The 19,679-nt window shown below is 47.3% G+C and overlaps 1 protein-coding gene across 6 annotated transcripts in view; it reads left to right on the top strand.

Annotated features, from left to right (window-relative positions):
- Positions 1–19,679, top strand: part of PDE10A (phosphodiesterase 10A) — a 662,241-nt gene that overhangs the window by 310,695 nt on the left and 331,867 nt on the right. The window contains exon 1 of one of the 6 annotated variants that reach the window (XM_030809954.1): positions 12,153–12,267. The exons of the other annotated variants lie outside the window; for them this stretch is intronic. Coding sequence (XP_030665814.1) covers positions 12,201–12,267 — 67 coding nt within the window. The 5' untranslated portion in view covers positions 12,153–12,200. Of the gene's footprint in view, positions 1–12,152; positions 12,268–19,679 lie in introns of those variants that run through there. 6 annotated transcript variants of the gene reach the window in all.

Here is a 19,679-nt window from a genome sequence, read left to right as displayed (position 1 = left end):
TTGTCCAGGGGAACTGGGGAATGGGAAAGGGGTAAAGGCAAGATTTGAACCTGGGCAGTGAGTCTCTAGAACAAAGGCTACAGTCTTTGTTTCTGTGTGCCTCTGACAAGCTCAGGTTTTTCTTTCCTGGGAAACATTTATAAAATATGATCATATCTATGGACATGGGAACACTTTTTAAAAATTTTAAATTAGAGATCTTTCAAGTCCCATTATTTTACTGCAATCCAAAACTAAACTAAACTAATAATATGGCTGAGAATATTCTTTATTATTTGGAAATTCATAAACATGCTTCTATATAACCCGTGGGTCAAAGAGAATATTAAAACTGAAATTTAAAACAATTTAGAAACATATAAGAAAGGAATATTTTATTTTAAAACCTATGGAATCCCCAAAAGCTCAACTCAGGGAAAAACTCTGTATTGGCAGAAATGCCTTCACTATTAAAGAAGAAAGACTAAAAATAAAGGAGCTGAATACACATGATAAAAATTTCAAACAAAACATGAAAGTGTGAAGAGAGAACGTGTCGCTAAAACTAACATGTAAAATAAGGGAAAGTACCAATAAATACACAAATTGATGTTCTGAAACCAGAAGTGGCTGAAGAGGCCTGAATTACAGGGCTGCAAGAAGGTCTGCGGAGATCATCTTGCCTAAGTACAGGGGGCAGCAGCTCCGGCTCCATCCTGGAAACCCGGGTTTTAACCCTCGCCTTTCCAAATCCAATAGAGAAGCTACAATAAATCCAAATCTGCTGTGACACAAAATAAAACAATTAAAATCTTGCATGCTATGCTTTTTCACTTAGGAATAGTATACATCAGAGTGGGGCTATGGACTCCTGGAAGAACCTGTATACTGAATACCATGTTGGCTTTTGTAAATAGAATTCTATATACATGCACTAAGGGTTAACCATTCATGGGAATCTGTGCCATATCTAGTTCTAAAGTGCACATCCCTTTTTCCTTCTTCAATCCAGTTTAGCTGTTGAAAAGTTGAAATTTTCACTGATTTTATTTTCTTCAGAGTTATACCATATTTAGTGACTACTTTCTGGGTCAGTTCACCTAGATATGATAGGTCTGAGACTTAAGTAGTTAGTTAGGTTGAATTGCTAGGAGTGGTGTGGGCCCTGCTGTTACCTTATTTAATTCATGGCAAAGGTGTGGAGGGGAGTATTCATTTACAACCAAAAAGGACTGGCAACTGCAGTCAGTCACAGTGAATTGCTGGAATTACAAATGGTTCCCAACTTATGATGGTTCAACTTAAAGATTTGTTTGACTTTATGATGGTGTGAAAATGAAAGGTATTCAGTAGAAACCGTTCTTCGAGTACCCATCTGTATTAGTCCGTTTTCATGATGTTGATAAAGATATACCTGAGACTGGGCAATTTACAAAAGAAGAGTTTTAATGGACTCACGGTTCCATGTGGCTGGGGGGGGGCCTCAGAATCATGGCAGAAGGTGAAAGGCACATCTCACATAGTGGCAGACAAGAGAAGTGTGACAGCCAAGCAAAGGGGTGTCCCCTTAGCACTACCATGAGGACAGTATGGGGGAAACTGCCTTCATGATTCAATTATCTCCCACTGGGTAGCTCCCACAAATGAGAGAATTATGGGAGCTACAATTCAAGATGAGATTTGGGTGGGGACACAGCCAAACCATATCACCATCCAACCATTGTTTTTCACTTTCAGGACAGTATTCAGTAAGTTATATGAGATACTGAACACTTTATCATAAAATAGACTTTGTGGTTTTGCCCAACTGTAATGTTCTGAGCACATTTAAGGCAGGCTAGGCTAAGCCCTGATGTTTGTTAGGTTAGGTGTATTAAGTGCATTTTGACTTAGGATATTTTCAGCTTATGATGTGTTTGTCCTAAATTGAGGAGTGTCTGTATTCTTAAAGGTTTTGGCTAGGCTTTAAGAGCTTGCCTTATACCATTGACCAGTAAGGTATATATGAGAAATGCATACCTTTACGTAATTAATGAGTTTCTGATAAACAGTGGAAATCTTTACTGTCAATGAAATCAAGTTGTAAATAAAGGAACAATTTCCAGTGTTCATGGGAGTATCTGTATTGATCTCTCTTCTGAAAACTTGTTTATATGAAATTTCCTTAAATCAGATTTCAAAAACATAAGATAAGACCTCACCAGCATTTTACAGTTACTGAAATAATACAGTTTGACTGAAAACAGATGGGATAGAGTTTGATGGCATATATTAATAACTTCGCTATAAAATAGAGATATTTAATGTGTAAACTTGCTTTTATATGGGGAGAGCATTTTAACTGATGCCCCTATAAAATGATCTCACTTTAAGAAATACAGAAATCTGTGACTACTGAATATAAACATCCTACCTCAGAAATAAAGCACACACACACTGTATATATGTATACACACACATATATAGGATATAAAGCACACTATATATGTGTGTGTGTGTGTGTGTGTGTGTGTGTATCTAGCTGCTTTTCATCCGTTTTATAATCCATGTGTGCGAAATCTATAAAACGAGCCTAAATCCTAGCTATTAAAGCTGCCTCTAAGGGCTTCTACGAGTAGTGATGGAAGTGAATTAATTGGGTCCTTTGAGTGCAGTCATGCTGAACACAGTCATGGAGAGATATACACAGCAGCCAACGGGAAGGTGGCAGCATGAGCAGCTGGCTTCCTCTTCCTGGGTGGACCCCAATCCTAAGTGGCCCTGTGAATGGGCTAATGTTCAGTTCTGGGCAATAAATGGGTAGAGGCACCTGGGCTGAATTTGGGCTCTTCAGGGGTTATGCTCACTCTGCGATCACTCATGGGTCGTTGTGCTTACTATATTCCCAAAATAATAAAATTACCAAGTTTACCTGTCTCAGGGAAGAGGGTTAGAAAAGCTTAATCAAGGTAGTTAAAAAAACAGAAGAGGGTTTCACTCTAGCCTATCACCAGATGACATTTACAAAAACAAGTAGACTTTGGGAATTTGTAGCAAGCATCTTTTGTTGTTGATTCTTAAAAAAAAAAAATTAGTGAACGTTTTACCCAAAAAGGGTGAGTCTAACATTGATATGTTGAAAACCTAGGAAATCAGACTCTTTACTGGTACAATCTGATCTGAAAGATGGGTCAGATAACCCTAGTCTGTAGACGTATAAAGTGCCATTTGTTAGACTCCAAAAATTAGAGAGAATGCAATGAAATGTGATCAACAGGGACAACTTGCAGCTCTAAGATAATATGATCAGCACTTCCTGCATACTGTGAGACTCTACCGTACTAACCCATCTAAGGGGTCCTTTTGCCAATTAAGTTCTAAATTTGTTTGAATACATTTATATCCATTTCATTCTTCACTGAAAGTATGGATAATGCTAACAGGTTGGGATATTTTAAGACCCCAGGAATCTTAAACCCTGTTTACCCCTCCTAACTAGACCAATTTCCCCAGACACAATGCCACTTCTTCTAGGTAACTCCAGAAGCAAGAAAAAGGCATTTATAGGAAGTATTCATATTTAAATTAGGGTGATTATATCATGATTTGTCAATTACATAAGATTATCAGATAAAAATTACAGTAATTCTTAGCTTGGTTTTAGTTGTTCAACTCCAAGTTTTTAATCAAGCACGAGAATTGCTCAGAATGCACATGTTAATCTTGCCTAAACTTTTAGGATCAAATGGGTTGAATCCAAGTTAATGATGTTCCTTTATATTTCTCAGTGTACCTGTGGGAAGGCCTTTATGTTTCAGATGGAAAAAAGCAGCAGCAGCTCAACGGTAACTATGATATAATTGTCTTAAAGCCACCCTTTGTTTCCTGTATTTTGCTGAAATGCGTTTCTTTGTGACTCGTGTTAAGAGGTGGATTAGGGCTATGTCAGTCTACATGCAATAAAACAAGCTGCATCCTTGCATCAAGATGCTCACACAAGGACCAGAGATCTGCTGTCAGTCATTTTGGGAAGGAAGGGATATACAAAATCGACATGGAATGTGCAAGTTATTTGCCCACTGGAAGCTTTCTCTCTTTGATTCCCCAGGAGCCCTCAGCCATCGGTGTGTGGCTGGATTATTTCTTCTGCTCCCTGCCAGGTAGTGCAGCTTCTTGCAAATGCAACCTTCCAGGTGTCCCTTCTGGCCCGTTCACCACTAGTGCACATGCTTGGGCTGGGGCCTATTGGGTCTTTTACAAAATGACCAGTATGACATGGAAAGCAAAACCCATAAATACTTTAATGCCACTTAGCCTTGGTGTATTCTTTTTTAAATTTGAATTTTGCCTTGTTACATTAGTGGTGTCTTTCAGCCTGAGGTTCTCTGGACTCAGCAGATGAATTTCTTATAATAAGTAGAAAGTAAAATTGAGATTTATTGTGGCTGTTTCAAATCAGGAAAGTATAGGGCAGGACAAGCACAATATTCCCGGGTAGAGATCTCTGGAAATTTCCAGTGGAAATCTCTATACAAATAGGAGTGTTGGAGGGAGGAGAGAAGTAAGCTTTCATGCCACCAGTAAGTCATCATAATCTAACTGGATACCTGGAGTCAAGTGAGGAGACAGTTATTTGAATTCAGGAGACTTGCAAGGGTTAGCTCCCATGCTGTACTCATTGACTGTACTTGGAAACAATAAAACCCTTATCAATTACTATTTAAATGTGTCTTTCACCATCAGGAAAATCATGCCGGTGCCAAGGAGCTCTGGAGTGGGGGAGGAGATCCTCCTTCGTTGACCTTGCCTTTGTTGATGATGGCAATATTAGTGCAGCATGTAAACACAAAGTAATTAAACCCCAATTTCTGAGCCAAATAAAATGAATATGGCCACGGGATTATGGAAGATATGCTGCTCCTCTAAACTTCCCCTTCCTTTAACTCCCAGTCTGAGAGTTAGCGCCGGGTGTCTCTGGCTCACTAATCAGCCCTATAGATAACAAACACAGCTGAAAAAACAAGGTCGCTCATCTTTTGGCTTCTGTGAGTTATTTTCCTCATAAGGCTTCATTTCAAAAGATTTAATATACAAAGTTCTACTTACGTCTCCCAATTGGCTGCTCTTGCAGACACCGGGTAGACTCTGTGTGCCAGCCACCAGGCCTGACTCAGTCTAGACCAGAGCCTTCTGTAACCTACAGTCCTTGAGAAGCCACGGTGCTTCTATCATGATGCATCAGCAGCTGAGGAGGCCTGATCCCTGCATCAAACTTTCTCTGTCCTTTTTCTGTTCTGCACTAGAATAAGAGAAGCTCAGGGACAAAAAGCATTGTCTTCTCATTAAAACCTGTGCCAAAGTCAAGATCTGATGTCAGAACACTTTACCCATGTGAATGAACCCTCTCTCCCTCCCTCCCTCCCTCCCCTCCCTCCCTCCCTTTCCTTCCCCTCCCTCCCTCCTTTCCTTCCCCTCCCTCCCTCCTTTCCTTCCCCTCCCTCCTTCCTTCCCCTCCCTCCCTCCCTTCCTTCCTTCCTTCCTCCCTCCCTCCTTCTCTTTCTTTTCTTTTCTTTCTCTATTTTCTTTCTTCCTTCCTTTCCTTTCTTTCTCTTTTATTTTCTTTCTTTCTCTGTAAAGAGAAAGGAATCAGTTCTCCAAGTCTCTGGATTAAATGAGCCATTTTAATCCTTACTTCTGAGATAAATTTGGAAGAGCCAACAACATTTCTTTCTCCTGTAACTGCATCAAACCCCTTGTATACATGCCAAAGCCTATTATAAAAATTGGGTTATCAAAATTTAAAATGTTTGCAAGAAAAAGATTCCAGAGTAACAGATTAAGAGCTACTTATTTCAAGCAACATGAACAATACACATTTCAAACATCACATAGTAATTCGTGTAGGCACTGAGGTAGTATCATGGTGAGATAAACTCAGTGGCAATTTTGGCAACCCTTGCAAGACTTGTATACCCATTTGTACAAAGGGTGTCCATAGAAATCAGGGTATACCGTCTTTTATAATTTCAGCCCCCAGCCAACCCTTTTTATCCAGAATGTCCCTCTATGACCTCTTTCTATTTAAAAGCTTTAAACCTGACTTTAGTTCTCTTAAAGAAGTATTTTCTGTATTTTAGGCTTATTATTCTTATTGAGATATAATTATCTCACACTGCTTTTATTTAATTCTTAAAACACAGTCTCAAACACAATTGATATATTTGACTTGGAAAAGTTTGGTGAAAGTGTTGATTATTTAAACAGAACTCATTGTTGTGTTCTAACTTGCATCTGTTTTTAAGAACTGAAAACTGTTTCAGCACTCTACAAATGCCAATGGATTTCTACAGTGACTTGATATTTTTTAATGGCAACATCTTTGAAATATAATTCTGTGTCATAACACAGCAGTGTTATATAATAGAGTTAATATTCACACGGTTATCCTAAGAACTTAGTATAGATTATATAATCTCAGCAATACTTTTTAACACCAGTATCCTCATGGCTACATACAGCCATTATGCAGAGCTTATTTTCAGGAGATAATTGATGTTTTTCTTTTGATTAATGAAAATCTCCACTTGGGTCTTACTTTAATCAAGAAACACATGTTTCTCCCATTGAAAAGAAGCCTTTAAAAAAAAAAAGAAACACACACAACCCCTTTCTCTGATAGAATGGAATCTTCACACCTATTTGAAATATTGTTTTAACCATTTGCATATCATCAAAAATATTCTAATTAAAAACTAATTTTAATTACAGTTTAAAATTAGAACTAATTCTAATCTAAAAATTAAAAACTATTCTGATGTTTATTAAATAAATAATGATATAACCTATATTGGTTTTTACTTGCTTTATAACATAAAGTGATAATACAACTGCAATTTGTTTTACAATTAATTGGTTGGAATTAATAAAAATAATTTAAGGGAGTGAAGGATAAAAGACTACAAATTGGGTTCAGGGTATACTGCTTGGGTAATGCGTGCACCAAAATCTCACAAATCACCACCATAGAACTTACTCATGCAACCCCCACCTGTTTCCCAAAAACCAATGGAAATAAAAATAAAAAATAAAGAAAAACAATTTAATTGAAACTGAAGATCTAGGAATATTAGTGGCAGCTAAAGTTGTTTTTATCATCTTGGTCTGTTTTCAAGGCTGTCCCCTATGAAGTATTGACTTCATATTGATTAATATTTTTAAAACCAGAATTATAATGGCCTTTTATTTTAGGTTTGACAGTAACAACACCGTAAGAAGCTATCCCTTACTTTGGTCAAGATGTGTTAACCTCAATAGTAATGGAAATTTGTAATCAGCTGGCATTCAGGTGACAGGAAGGCCAGCAATTATTGAGTGCCTATTGTGTGCTGGCCTTCATTAAAGGTTATGAATAGTTGGAGAGGCGTCTCCCTGATGTCAAGCTGTTTAAAATGGAGCTGCCAATGCAAATTACATGTCCATTAACTTTCTTAACAAGAGACTTACCCCAACTTGTTGATATGTGCAGATAAAACACGTAAGTTCCAGGAGTATAGACAACAGAGCTGTGATGAATTGGGGATGAGAAAAATTGAAGGAAGTTTCCTGGAAATACAAACTAAAAACTTGTAGTGAGGGACTGCGGGGGTGGGGGGTCGGGAGGATGTGAATAAATGCCTGGAAGCTGAACTCCATTTTAATGACACCAGGTAGTAAATAAAGTATCCTATTAGAATGGAGAGAGTTTGTGTGATATGACACATCACGCCTGAATGACATTTACATTAATTTGCTAGCTATTAAATGGAAAAAGTCTGACATGTAAAACTCACATGATTTTATTGAGCTTGGGAACAATAGACACTTGCTTATGATTTATTTCGCTATGCATTTTAAATAAGTTACAAAAATTAAAATCACGGTAAAGGGAACGTGCATTAGTTTTCTTTGCTTTTATATATTCATAAAGAAAGGTTATTATTTAAAAAAGGAAACAGGGTTTTCAAGAATCAATGATGTGAAATTTACAACTGTAAGCACTAATATCCACAGTTGTAAAATAAAATCAGTTTAAGACACAGATTTGCATGTTTACCAAAAAGTTCATAAAATATTAACCATGTTAGTTATAAACCTAGCTCTTAGGTTATTAAAATGGATGCATGGTTAAATTATCATGAAGAAATTTCATACTTTTTAAAGGAAAATCCTCATTTAAAAATTTCTTAGGCTGTACCTAGACGCATGTTTTTAAGAACATAAAATCCAAATTAAGTAACAATCAGGCAGGTAGTATTTCCTCTATAAATAAATGTGAGGCATAAATACTGAAAGTAATATAGAATTAACTTGATTTAAAAATAACAACATATAGAAGAATGTTTGGAGAATTTAAATATACTTATGGTTGTATAGGTCCACTAATTTAAAGTTTCATTAGCAATACAAAACTCTTGATCATTTTCCTTGGTAAAAGGCACAGACAAATGTTTTATATTCTTTTAAAATGATGGTCATCATTATTTTGGCACCTGGTGTTAACTACCCTCTTAATATTCTTTTAGTTTTTTTTTTTTTTTCTTTGCAACGTGGGCTTGGAATTTCCTCAGCTGAAAGTAAGGAAAATTGTTTATTTTACCAAGAGCACTGCAACATTGTGAATTTCTGCCATCGCTCTTCCTCTTCTCCTAATGATGACAGTATGCTTAAATTGCGCTATAGTATAATAACCTTTTGTCATGTAACTATATTGCAGCCTTTATGGGAACTATCAGAATGCAGTGTTCCCTCCGTTATGGGCCGGTGCGTTTATTCACAAAAGGTTTGGAGTAACAAAAGTGTAGTGTCACAGCCCTCTCCTTCTTCTGATATATCAGTACAGAAACTCAAAGGGAAGGAAAGGAATCCGCAAGCAGCGCGTTCTCCAGGCGCAGCAGCACCTGAGCACCGGTGAGTGACAGACCCTGTATGTCTGCGCCTTTGTCATTAAAGTCTTCAACTAAGCAAAGTTCATGAAGAAAAGAAAGTGGCTGAATGCCTCCGAGACTTACAGTAACAAACGTGGACACCAGTATGAAGGAGGGAGATCATGTATGAAAATTTCAGAGCTAATCAGTAAACCCCATCCTCAAGTTGTTTTCTTTTCCGTTGTTATGCTTTGTGATTTTTAATTTGTCCAGGAAAACGTCCCTTCCAGCAAGCACTTGGAGAAAAGGAGGAAAGGTAAACAGGAGGTTGATTCTGGGAAAGGGTTAATGAAAATTCTGAAGTTTGCCTCCTGATTTAATAAGGACTCCCAGGACAAATATCTGGTGTTTCCCACCCTGTCTCCTGCGCCCGCAAGGGGGCTTATAGGCAAGTTAAATGTATATTTTCTTGGAACTGAAAAATAGATTTAACAACTCCAAAATGCAAATAAAGAAACAAATGACAAGGAGAAACAATTTTGCCTGTAAAGGAATACACAATAAACACTTGAGGAGAAACTCGACTTCCCTAAATGTGTGGGCAGCCCTCAGACCCTTGCTGCCTGGTCCAGTCGCGAAAGCACAAACTCCGGACTCGCAGCAAAGTAACCGGAGTGGAGTCTGCACGGCCGGAGAAGCGTCAAGCCGGGAGGCTGCCGGCAGCCTGGCTCAACCATTGTAGTTTTTTCTTTGCCGAAAAAAATTCAGAAACAAGGGCAGCACCCCTAAGGTAAGGGTCACAGGAATCATTTTCTTCTTCCACAAATGTAGGGATTCTGACCTAGTGAGTGCCAAGTCTGATGCCCGTTACACGCGACACTCAGAATCCGCCCGGCAATCGTGGAGACGTCTGTGGACTTTACTGGGGGAGGGGAGCCCCAGCACGTCCTTCGCATCCCAACTGCTCAGCTTGGTGCAAATACAAAAGTGTTATTTTCCATTGTGGGGAGTTTGGATGGGAGTCGGGGAAAGCATTGACTAGTGAGGAATCTGGAGCACGCTTCAAAATAAAAATACAGGTGAAACTGGATAGAAAGAAGAAAACGTGGAGGGCGAGAAATGGCCCCGGGACCGGCGCACACCGGGAGCCCAGGGCCCTGGGTCAGCCCAGTTGCTGCACCGTAGCGCACGCCTGGCGCTTGGGTGACCGTTTTGCCCTTCGTGAAAGCTGAGCTTTGGCGCGTGTGCTCCACTCCGGGGAAGGTGACCTCGTCCAGGCAGTCCGGACAACCCGTGCCACCGTGGGACAGCACAGCCACCGCCCCTCCTCGGACCCAGCGCGCCATGGTGGCCCCGCCGCGCGTGCCTGCCCGAACGCGGACACCTGTGCATCTGTGTGAGCTCTTGCGCTCCAACTTCCCCAAACTTCTGGCGGCTCCTTGTTCTGAGCGCCCATTGGGCGGCTCATTTCCCTTCAGTGGCAACTGCCTGGATTCATGGCTACGGAAGGGGGTGGGGGTGTCCAAGAGAGCCGCATATGGCAAGGCGGTCTCAGGGTTTGGGGCAATGATCGCACAGTCTTGCTCATTTTTGGCCACAGTTTGCCCTTTCCGTTCTCTAACCCCAACCAAGGCAAACTGGGCTTGTGCACACGAAGTTCGTTTTAAAGTAAGTATCCAAAAGGGAGTCCTGGGGAGGAACCGTATTTCAAACCCTAGTTTATGGGAAACACCGTGAGTTGATTTAAACTCCAATCAAAGGTCCGAGTTGGAACTCTCTCCCGGGAACTCTGACTGAGCACAGCTGGGTCGGAGCTGCTGGCCCGCTACCAGGAGGATTCCCTGGCTCGGGCAACGGGCAGGCCGACGTGGCTGCCCAGCAGCGCACAGCTGGAGCAGCTGCAGGATTCAGGATTTAGAATCCAAAACACCGGACCCAGATGTGACAAGGCAGGGCAGACACGCAGCGGTTGCTCTGTCCGCCCGCCCCGGCCCCGGGTGCAGGCGACGCGCAGCGGATCACTCGGGTGCGGGAGCCTGGCGCAGGGGCCGAGTCCCGCGGGGCGCGCTACGTGGGCGCGGAAGGCGGCGGCGGCGGCGTGGGGAGCGCCTGCTCCGCCAGTGGGCGTCTTCTGCCGCCGCCGCCACCACCGCCTCCACGGGCATCGGCACTGCGGCGCTTTTCTCCGCTGCTTTCGAGCAGCCGCCGAGACTCAGCCGCCGGAGCGCGCACACACCACGCCACGCCTGCAGGGAGGGTCTCCGCCGTCCCTCGCCCCGGCCCGGGAGGACGCCGATTGTGCGCGCCTGAGGGTAGCCAGGCGCCGTCGCCGGGGCCTGGCCCCCAGCCCCAGGTCCTCCTGCAGCCCAAGCCGAGCACAATGTGAAGACTAGACTGGGAGGGAAACCGAAGACCGGAGAGGAGGACCAGGCAGCGGTTCGGGCGGCCGGCAGGGGTGGGCAGGTCCTACGGGGGCGGAGCCCACCGAGCCCCGGCCCGCCGCTCCCCTCCCGCCCGCGGCCTGCCCCCTCCGCGGCCCGGGGAGGAACCATGGCCAGCCCCGAAGAGCCTCTTGCTCCCCGCCCCCAGGGTCCCCTGCCAGCGGCCGGGGACGAGCCGGGCTGCGGCCCCGGCAAACTCCGCCCGGAACCCCGGAGCAGCGCGGCCGGCGGGGGGAGCGCGGCGGGCCCGGGCCCGGCCCCCGAGTGGCCTGGCCGTGGCCGGGCGGAGCGCGCCGCGCCCCCGCGCCCGCCCCCCTCCTCCGCAGGCCGCCCCAGCCCCGCTGGGGGCCCCGGCGCCCTCTCTGCGCGCGGCGGCGGCTGCGGCTGGGTCGCGGCCCGCGCTCCCTTGGCGCTCGCCTTCTCCTCCCGGGTTCCCTCCTCCTCTCCATCTTCCTTTTACTTCTGGCCGCCGCCCCCTCCCTCTTTTCTCCCCTCCTCATCTGCCTTTCACCTCCCCGTGCGTCTCCCAGGAAGGGAGGGCGCAGCGGCGGCGGCGGCGGCGGGAGGAGGCGGCGATGCTGGCGGAGGAGGAGGAGGAGGACAAGAGGCAGCTCCCTTGAGCGTCCCCACCAGCAGTAGTCACCGCGGCGGCGGTGGCAGCGGCGGCGGGCGGCGGTGGCTCTTCCTCTCGCCTGCGCTCCAGGGCTTGCTGCTCCCAGCCCGTGCCGGTCCCCGGCCGCCGCCGCCGCCCCGGCTCCCCCTTGGCCAGGCCGCCCGCCGCGCGGGCTCCCCCGGCTTCCCCGGCGCCGGCCCAGGCGGCGGCGGCCAAACTCCGCGGCGTCCCCAGGGCGCCAGCTTCGCCCTAGCCGCCGCGGCCGCGCTGCTCTTCGGCTCCGACATGGAAGATGGACCTTCTAATAATGCGAGCTGCTTCCGAAGGCTGACCGAGTGCTTCCTGAGCCCCAGTAAGTGGCCTGCTTCCCGTTCCCCGGAGGTGGGGCGGCTCCTCATCCCCTGGGGGCAGGTGGGGGGCTTAGACTGCTGGGTGGGAAGCGGGTGTCGAGCGAGGTGCCCGTGCCTGGGCGTGGAGCGCCCAGGGGGCTTCTGTGGAGGGGCAGGAGCCGGCGCCCCTGGCGGAGCGCGGGAGCGTTCGGCCGCGCAGGGACGCCGGGGTTTCCCAGGCTCCGCGTGCGCTCGGGGGAAGGGCGGCTCGGGAGGGCGGCGGGAGCTGGGACATTGCGAGCGGGACCTGCCGCCTCCTTCTCCGCCCCTCGTGCCCTTTCTGGACACACTCATCCGGCGCGTATTTATACTCAACTTTGTGACCACTTAGGTTCCTCCCTCTTGAGCCTGTGGCCACTTGGCTGGAGCAGACGCGCTTCCTTCCACTTGGGGGTCCAGCCCACCGGGTCCCTGTAGCCGGGGTGAGGGAGGCCAGGGCCTCGGAACCCCGCGCTTCCAACTGTGAAGGCACCGCCGTTCTCCAGGACTCGGAGTGGGCGCCCGGCCTCCCACCCCGCGCAGTGACCGGCATCCAGAGCATGGACTGGCGGGGTGGAAACGGTTGCATCTCCACCCAGGGGACGCACCCCCACCCCGGGCCGCGTCCTGTTGGTCCCGGGCTTCTCTGGGGGTCCGGGCTGGTAGAGAAAAGGGAAGGACAATAGGTTTCTAGGGTGGAAGAGAAAGGCGCCGCCGCCTCCGACTCGCAGGATGCACCCGCGGGCCCACTGTGGCGTGGCCACTCCTCCTCGCCACCCGCGGGCGCGGGGCTGAGAGCGCGCTGGGGCAGAGGAGCCAGAAAGGCATGTCATGGGGGTGGGGGACAAGATTGAGCAGAAAAGTCAAGGCAGGGGTTCGCTAGAAGGAACCAGGCAGGCGGGAGACAGTGAGGAAAGAGGAGGCGCCCGGTGCGCAGAGGAGGGGGGCGTCGCAGTCGCGGATGGAGGGGGAGCAGGGTGAGGACGGGAAGACCGCGGCGGGGCCGGGTAGGAGCACCTCCTGGTCCGGGAGGTCGCGCGCATGGGCCCTCGGCCGACTCTGGCGCCAGTCGGGGCGGGTGCGGCTTCCCGCGGCCCAGAGCGCGGCTCCGGAGCCACCGTCCACCGCGTGCGCACCCGAGCCTTTGTCTGCGCCTCGCTCAGGAGCCGCGTTTCCGCGGCGCCTTCTCCGGGGCCGACGCTCTTCCAGGATTGGTGTTTCGATTTCCCGCTCCCAACTGCGGCTCACTCCCAGGCTTTGGCCGACCCGGGTCTCCAGGGCACCCGAGGTCGAGCCCCTCCCTGCGGCCAAAGCTGGTCCGGGCTCACCGCCCGCTCAGGCACCTTTGGGGTGCAGCTCCCGGGCTGGCGAGCGTATTCGCGCCGGGATCGGCCTCTCCTTGCAACCCCGCTTCCCGGGCACGGGCAAGTCCACGGTGGCCGCGTGGTCAGAGGCCTCTGGTACACCCGTGCGGGCTCCGGCTAGCGAGTCGTTGTTCGCACTTTATTGGCTGGCGGGGCGAGGGCCCAATGCTCCCGAAGTCCTCTGACCCCTAAGTCCTCCCCCAGGTGTCTGCCTCCCACCCCCGCTGCAGTCAGGTGGGGAAGGGGTGTGGAGATGGGTGTGCATGGACAGAGCATGTGGCCTTCTCTGTTGGCCAGAGATGTGGTCAGTAGAAGCACTTTTCCTTTCTGAAGTGCCCCTTGGCCACGCATTGAAGGTGGTAGAGGATGGGGCCCTACCAGCTCTCCCGGGGTGTTGGCATCAGCCTATAGGCCTGGTCTAGGACTGGGGTTCCTCCTGGTCCCCTAACTGGTGGGCTTGTGAATTCTTTCTTAAAAAAACAAACATCTACTTTTCTCAGTTGACCTTTGATTTGGGGTGGGGGGTTGAAGAAAGCTCTATCTTGCAGTGACAAGCTGCTCTGGGGGAAAGGTGGTGCTACTGAGGCACGGGATTGTAGGCTTCTGGAAAAAGCCCACGGTCCTGAAATGATGGGGCTTCTGTTGGTGCTGCTGAAACTGCTGTTGGCTCGCGTGTTCAGGGCCCTGCTGGATGTTGTGGAGGGGAAGAAAGATTCGCAGCTCTGGATAGAGGGTGGAGTCCTCTGGGGATTCCTAGCAGGCTCTCCCTTTAGGAAGACAATACTTGGAGAGGAGAAGGGTCTACTCTGCAGAAAGGCCCAGCTAGGAGAAGCTGGTGCATCAGAGAAACCAGACTCATCAGGGAACACTCAAGAACGGCCCCCTCGCCCCACACCCTGCACTGGGCAGTAGCTTTGGGCTTGAACAGGAGCAAAAGGTTAGGACAGTCTTATCTGGGACATGACTGAGGTAGTAAACAAGAAGATACTTTTAAACAAAATTATCAGACCCACTTCACTCAAGCTTGGGAAGGGGATAGATTGATTATTAAAAGAGAGTAGCCAATTTCTGTTCTGACACTCTTATCTCTACTTTTTGGGTCTTTGTCTGTTCCTGCATGACAAGCCACTGGTCTGAATTGTTAAAGTACCGAAGTTTGACAGATTTTTCTGATATGTATCGTTTAAAAAACCAGTCTTTTGAAAAAGAATTTCTGGATTCTGTAAAAATTTAAAAATGCCCTAATGCATACAAATGTGTCTAATTGTTGAGTGTCATTACTTTTTTTTCTTTCAGTTTGATCTCCTGTTGGTCTGATACGCAAGTTGTCATGTAAAGGCTGTTTTGTCGAGTTACTGTTTGTGTGAATGCTGGTTTTATTTTTATTACCATCAAAAGCAAATCATGTGTAGAGGGTATGATACACCAGCTCCACTTCTGTCCATTTTAGCTCTGCGTTTTGGCTCTTCACACTGACCGGCTGGTTCACTCACTCATGCACCAAACAACACTTAGTAAGAGCTACTGCCAGGACCCAGGCCCCAGAGACAGAAAGAAAGAAAGAAGGCTAGTAGAAGCCATGAAGCTGCTGTGGGAGCTTCCCACTCTGCCATCCAGTAATAGAGACAGAGTCCCCTAGAAGCAGGTTTGATGTTAAAGCCCAGGGGTCAGTGGCCACCATGCCCAGTGCCCTTACTTGCCCTTATCAGTCCATTCCTGACTTCACCTCATCTCCTGCCATCTGCCTCTAGTTGCCGACCTCTGGGCTCTTCCTCAGGCACCTGGCTTCATACTTCATTGTGAGCAAAGTTGCCGTTGGAGTAGGAAAAACTCTTGTGCAATGGAGAGTGGAGGAGTCACGTGGGACAGACCAGTGTGAGTGGCATTTGGTCTTCTAGAAAAGATAACATAGGTTGTCTGCGCTGGTGATCAGTGTGGCTGCCCTGATGCAACACGGCTGCAGGGCGTGCAGAGGTCAGGAACTCTGAGGCACACCTGTGGATAAGAACAGTCAGAAGCCACCAATGCGCCCGCACCTCTCTGTTTGTGTTTCCCTGGTTAGCTACTCTGATGACATAAAGAGATACAGACAAAGGAAAACCCCCGCTGGTCAAGGAGGATACCGAGAAGGTTAGGAAAATAATATGGGAAAAAAATGGCGAATGCAGACTGCAGATAGCTTCAGACTACCGTTGATTGCCAAATATTCAAAACAGGAGACGGGTATGCTCCCAGGAATTGTGGAGTTTAAATGTGCTCTACACTCATCAGTAACCACTCTTACTGTTTCTTGAGACATAAGATACTGTGTGACCAACACTTGAACAAACTGAGATAAATATGATCTCTTTTAAGAGCAAATGTGTTTAACACGTACAAACTACACTAGACTTCGCTGTTAACTTCTGTTTGTGGGCTCAGGGAGACTGAGGTTGCAGAAGAATGCGAGAACAACACTCAGCAGTGGAAATGGGTCTAAATCAGCCAACAGCCAACTCATAGATACTTGTTGAGTACCTACTGAGTGTAAATTGTTTGAGGGCGATTAAAATAATGATAACAGGTCCCCCAAGGGACTTGAAATTACAGCTATGGACACCTACAAAAATGACCAGCAAAGCAAGGCTTGACTTCTTCCTGCAAAGCCAGGGTGTGGACGTGAGTGTCACAGTCCTCCGTGGAAGGGTGACCTATTTTTTGGTAAGGAAATCAGAAAGGAATTAAGGCCAAAGGGCAGAGCTGTTTAGACTGGTGGGATTCTTTAGGTTATTAATACTTACTTTCAAGAAATTGCACTTTTAATTTTGAGAAACCTGCATGAGAAAATTCAAATGAGAAGCAGTAGAAACATTAGAAGATGGTGTCATCTGCTATCCCAATCAGTATATTAGTTTTAGATCATTTCTGCACGTAAAACTTTTTCCACTCCAATAGGGAAAAAAACTCAGTGCAATCAATAGTCAAGCAAATATTAGCATTTTGTTTACTATAAAGCAGGTTAAACATAGCGTGGTGCACATTTCACCAACGAATACATTGTTAATTTTTGTTTGTTTTGAAACAGCTGATGCAGTCAGAGAAAAAATAATTTTCATGTAAAACGAATATTTTCCCTTAAAAGGAAAACTCTTAGTTGTAATTCAAAACATTTTAATTTCCTTTTAAAATGTAAATTAGGCTCCTCCAGCTGATCATTTCTCTAAGTCTGTCTAAAGGAAAACTCCACAGTGACAGAGGAACTCCTAATCTTGCAGTGAAAGCAGAAGGTATCCAGTACTCTTGTGTTCTTTGTGGCACTCACCACTTGCTGAAATTATCTTGCTCACTTACTACTGGCTTATCTGTTTATTGCCTGCCTTCCCTCTCTGGAAAGGAAGCTCTGTGAGAGCCTGAGGGCACTGTCTTTTTTGGTTGTTTCCCTGAGACTGTTAACAGTGGCTGACACACATAGAGAAGGTACTCAAATACTTGCGTTGGAAATTCAAAGATGAAAGCCAAAATAAATCTAAACAGAACAAAACATGGTGCCTGTCTTCAAGAAACCTATAAATCGATGAGCACTCTTTGAAAGCTTCCTTTGTATGAGCGTCTGTTCTACGGACTTAGGATTCCGAGGTGCATGAGACAAAATCAGTTATTTCGAGGAGCACACAGCTCACAGAAGAGATGGACGAGAGTTCACAGACACGCTCACCCACAGACACGCTCTGCAGACAGTGAGAACCAGACGGCCTCTGACTGGGAGGTCCTGGAAAGGTTTCACAAGATGGGAAGAGGCAGTGCCTTAGCTTTGAGAGAAGCCTGGGAAGGACCTTCTGAGGCCAAGGGAAAGGGATCTTCTGAGGTTGCAGGGTGGAAAACAGCCCGGACAGGTGGTAGGTTGAGGACCCGGGTGATAAGACAGGAGAGAGGATTATTTAGGCTAAGCTAAGGATACTTTACAATGACCCCTCAGACGACTGTATAGAAACAGCTGTGGAAGACAGGTAGAAAGGATCCCCTCTGTGCTGGAGCTGAGATTCTGTGTGACTGGAGGGAGAGGGCTGATCTTGGTGGCAGAGTCCTCGGCACATGAGAAGAGGTAGGAGCTGGACCAGAGATGGGGCCATGCACGGGAATGGTCGGGAGAGATACAAGCAGGAGGTAGCAGTTAATAGTTGCACATCTGGGTGGCTGGTTGGATAAGGCAGGAGACATCTGACTCCTTAGTTTCTGGATTGGAAAGTTGTGTGTGTGTATGTGTGTGTGTGTGTGTGTGTGTGTGTATGTGTGTGTGTGTGTGTATGTGTGTGTGTATGTGTGTGTGTGTGTGTGTATGTGTGTGTATGTGTGTGTGTATGTGTGTGTATGTGTGTGTGTGTGTGTGTGTGTGTGTGTATGTGTGTGTGTGTGAAAGAGTTGGGGTTGGAATGGGAGTAGTTCCATGCCCAGAGCAAAGAGATACCCGAATGGGAAGTATGAGAATTGAGCACCTACTATGTGTTAAGCAGCCTCTTTGGTAGTAGGGATCGTCTCTGCTTGTATGGTGCCCGCACTCTGGTGGTGCAGACAAGAACCAGCCAGGGAAACAAAAAATACCGAGAGAGCTGCACAGCGAATGCACACTGAGAGTGGCCCGTGCAGCTGTGTGGCTCCTTGCCTTGCTCTGTGCAGGTCTGTCTTCACAGGGGCAGTAGAAATGGCCTCTGAATGACAAGCTGTCGTTGGCCATGCAGTTGTCAGGGGAAAAGCACCCTAGGCAGAGGGGACTCACAAGGCAGAGGAGCGGGGTGACGGCCGTGCTGCTGGAGCTGAGCCCGCCAGGCAGTGGCACGTGAGGTGACAAATGGGCCGGCTGAAGGCTTTGTCAGTCAGAGGAAAAAACTGCAGTTTACTCCACATGAAAGCAGAGGCTTTGGGGAGGTTTTGAGCAGGTGGGTGATCCATGGTTTATGATCTCAGAAGCTCATTCTGGCTGCAGTTTGTTGAATGAATCAAGAGAGCTGTCGTGGATACAGGGAGTCCATGGAGGCTACCGTCATAGTCAAGACAAGAGAAATGGTAACTTGGATCACGGCGATGATAGTAGAAGCAAAATGCCGCGGTGGTTCAGGAGGTGTTTGGAGGCGGCGTGTGTAAGACCTGCAGGTGGGCTGGTTATGGGGAGTCAAGGGAGAGAGAGGAATCAAGAATCTATGCCTGGGTTTTTGCCTGGAAAGATTGGGTAAATGGTGGGGCTGTTCACTGGGATTGGGATGGGAAGCCTGGAGGAGGAGCACGTGGGGTGCGCAAGGAATCAGGCGTGGCGTTTGGTGGTGTTCAGTCTGAGATGCATATGCTAGGAAGGCAGTTGGATAAACAAACCTGGGAGGATTTGATCCAAAGGATCGTTCAAGACTGCAGCATAGAAACTGCAGTCACAGCATCTAAAATCATGCGATTGGATGCCCCCAATGACAGTATATAGATGCCTCAGTGACATTTTGGCTCTGAGGGAAATACAGACGGAGTTGGTTAATCAACCATAGCTGGGTGCAATGTAAGTGCCTGGCTGAAGTTTGACACGCGAACGGACGGCCCTCTGGAATTCTGTGCTATGAGCCGGATTAGAAAGAGAGATTTGGACTCTGCAACACCAAGGTAGTCGTTGAAGCCACAGTCGTGAATGGAGACCAGGAGTGAATAGTGGGAGTGAGCAGAAGTCAGAGGATAGGACAGAAGAAGGCAGAGCCATGGAGCACCCTGGAGAGGAGTGACCCGGCGAGATCCTGAGATGGAAGGTAGCACGCCCTGGAGTTCAGAAGCGGAGCCTCGAGAGGGAAGAAGCCAGATGCTCCAGAGAGCAGGTGAGTTCCAGCAGCCAGGAGGTCGTCCTTGGCCTCGGTCGGGAGATTGCAGTGGAGTGGCATGGATAATACCTGATGCCAGTGGTGAGGATGGCAGATGGGGCCGTTTGAATCTCAGCTGTGGGCAGGTAGATGCCGCCTTTTTCTGCATGGAGAATTGACTTGGGAATGTTGATTTGCTGAAGAAAAGGAGCTTGAAGAAATAGG

Source organism: Nomascus leucogenys, chromosome 3 (assembly GCF_006542625.1).
Source record: "Nomascus leucogenys isolate Asia chromosome 3, Asia_NLE_v1, whole genome shotgun sequence".
Taxonomy (NCBI): Eukaryota; Metazoa; Chordata; class Mammalia; order Primates; family Hylobatidae; genus Nomascus; species Nomascus leucogenys.
The sequence above is the reverse complement of the archived record's forward strand: the minus strand, read 5'-3'. Positions and strand labels throughout refer to the sequence as shown.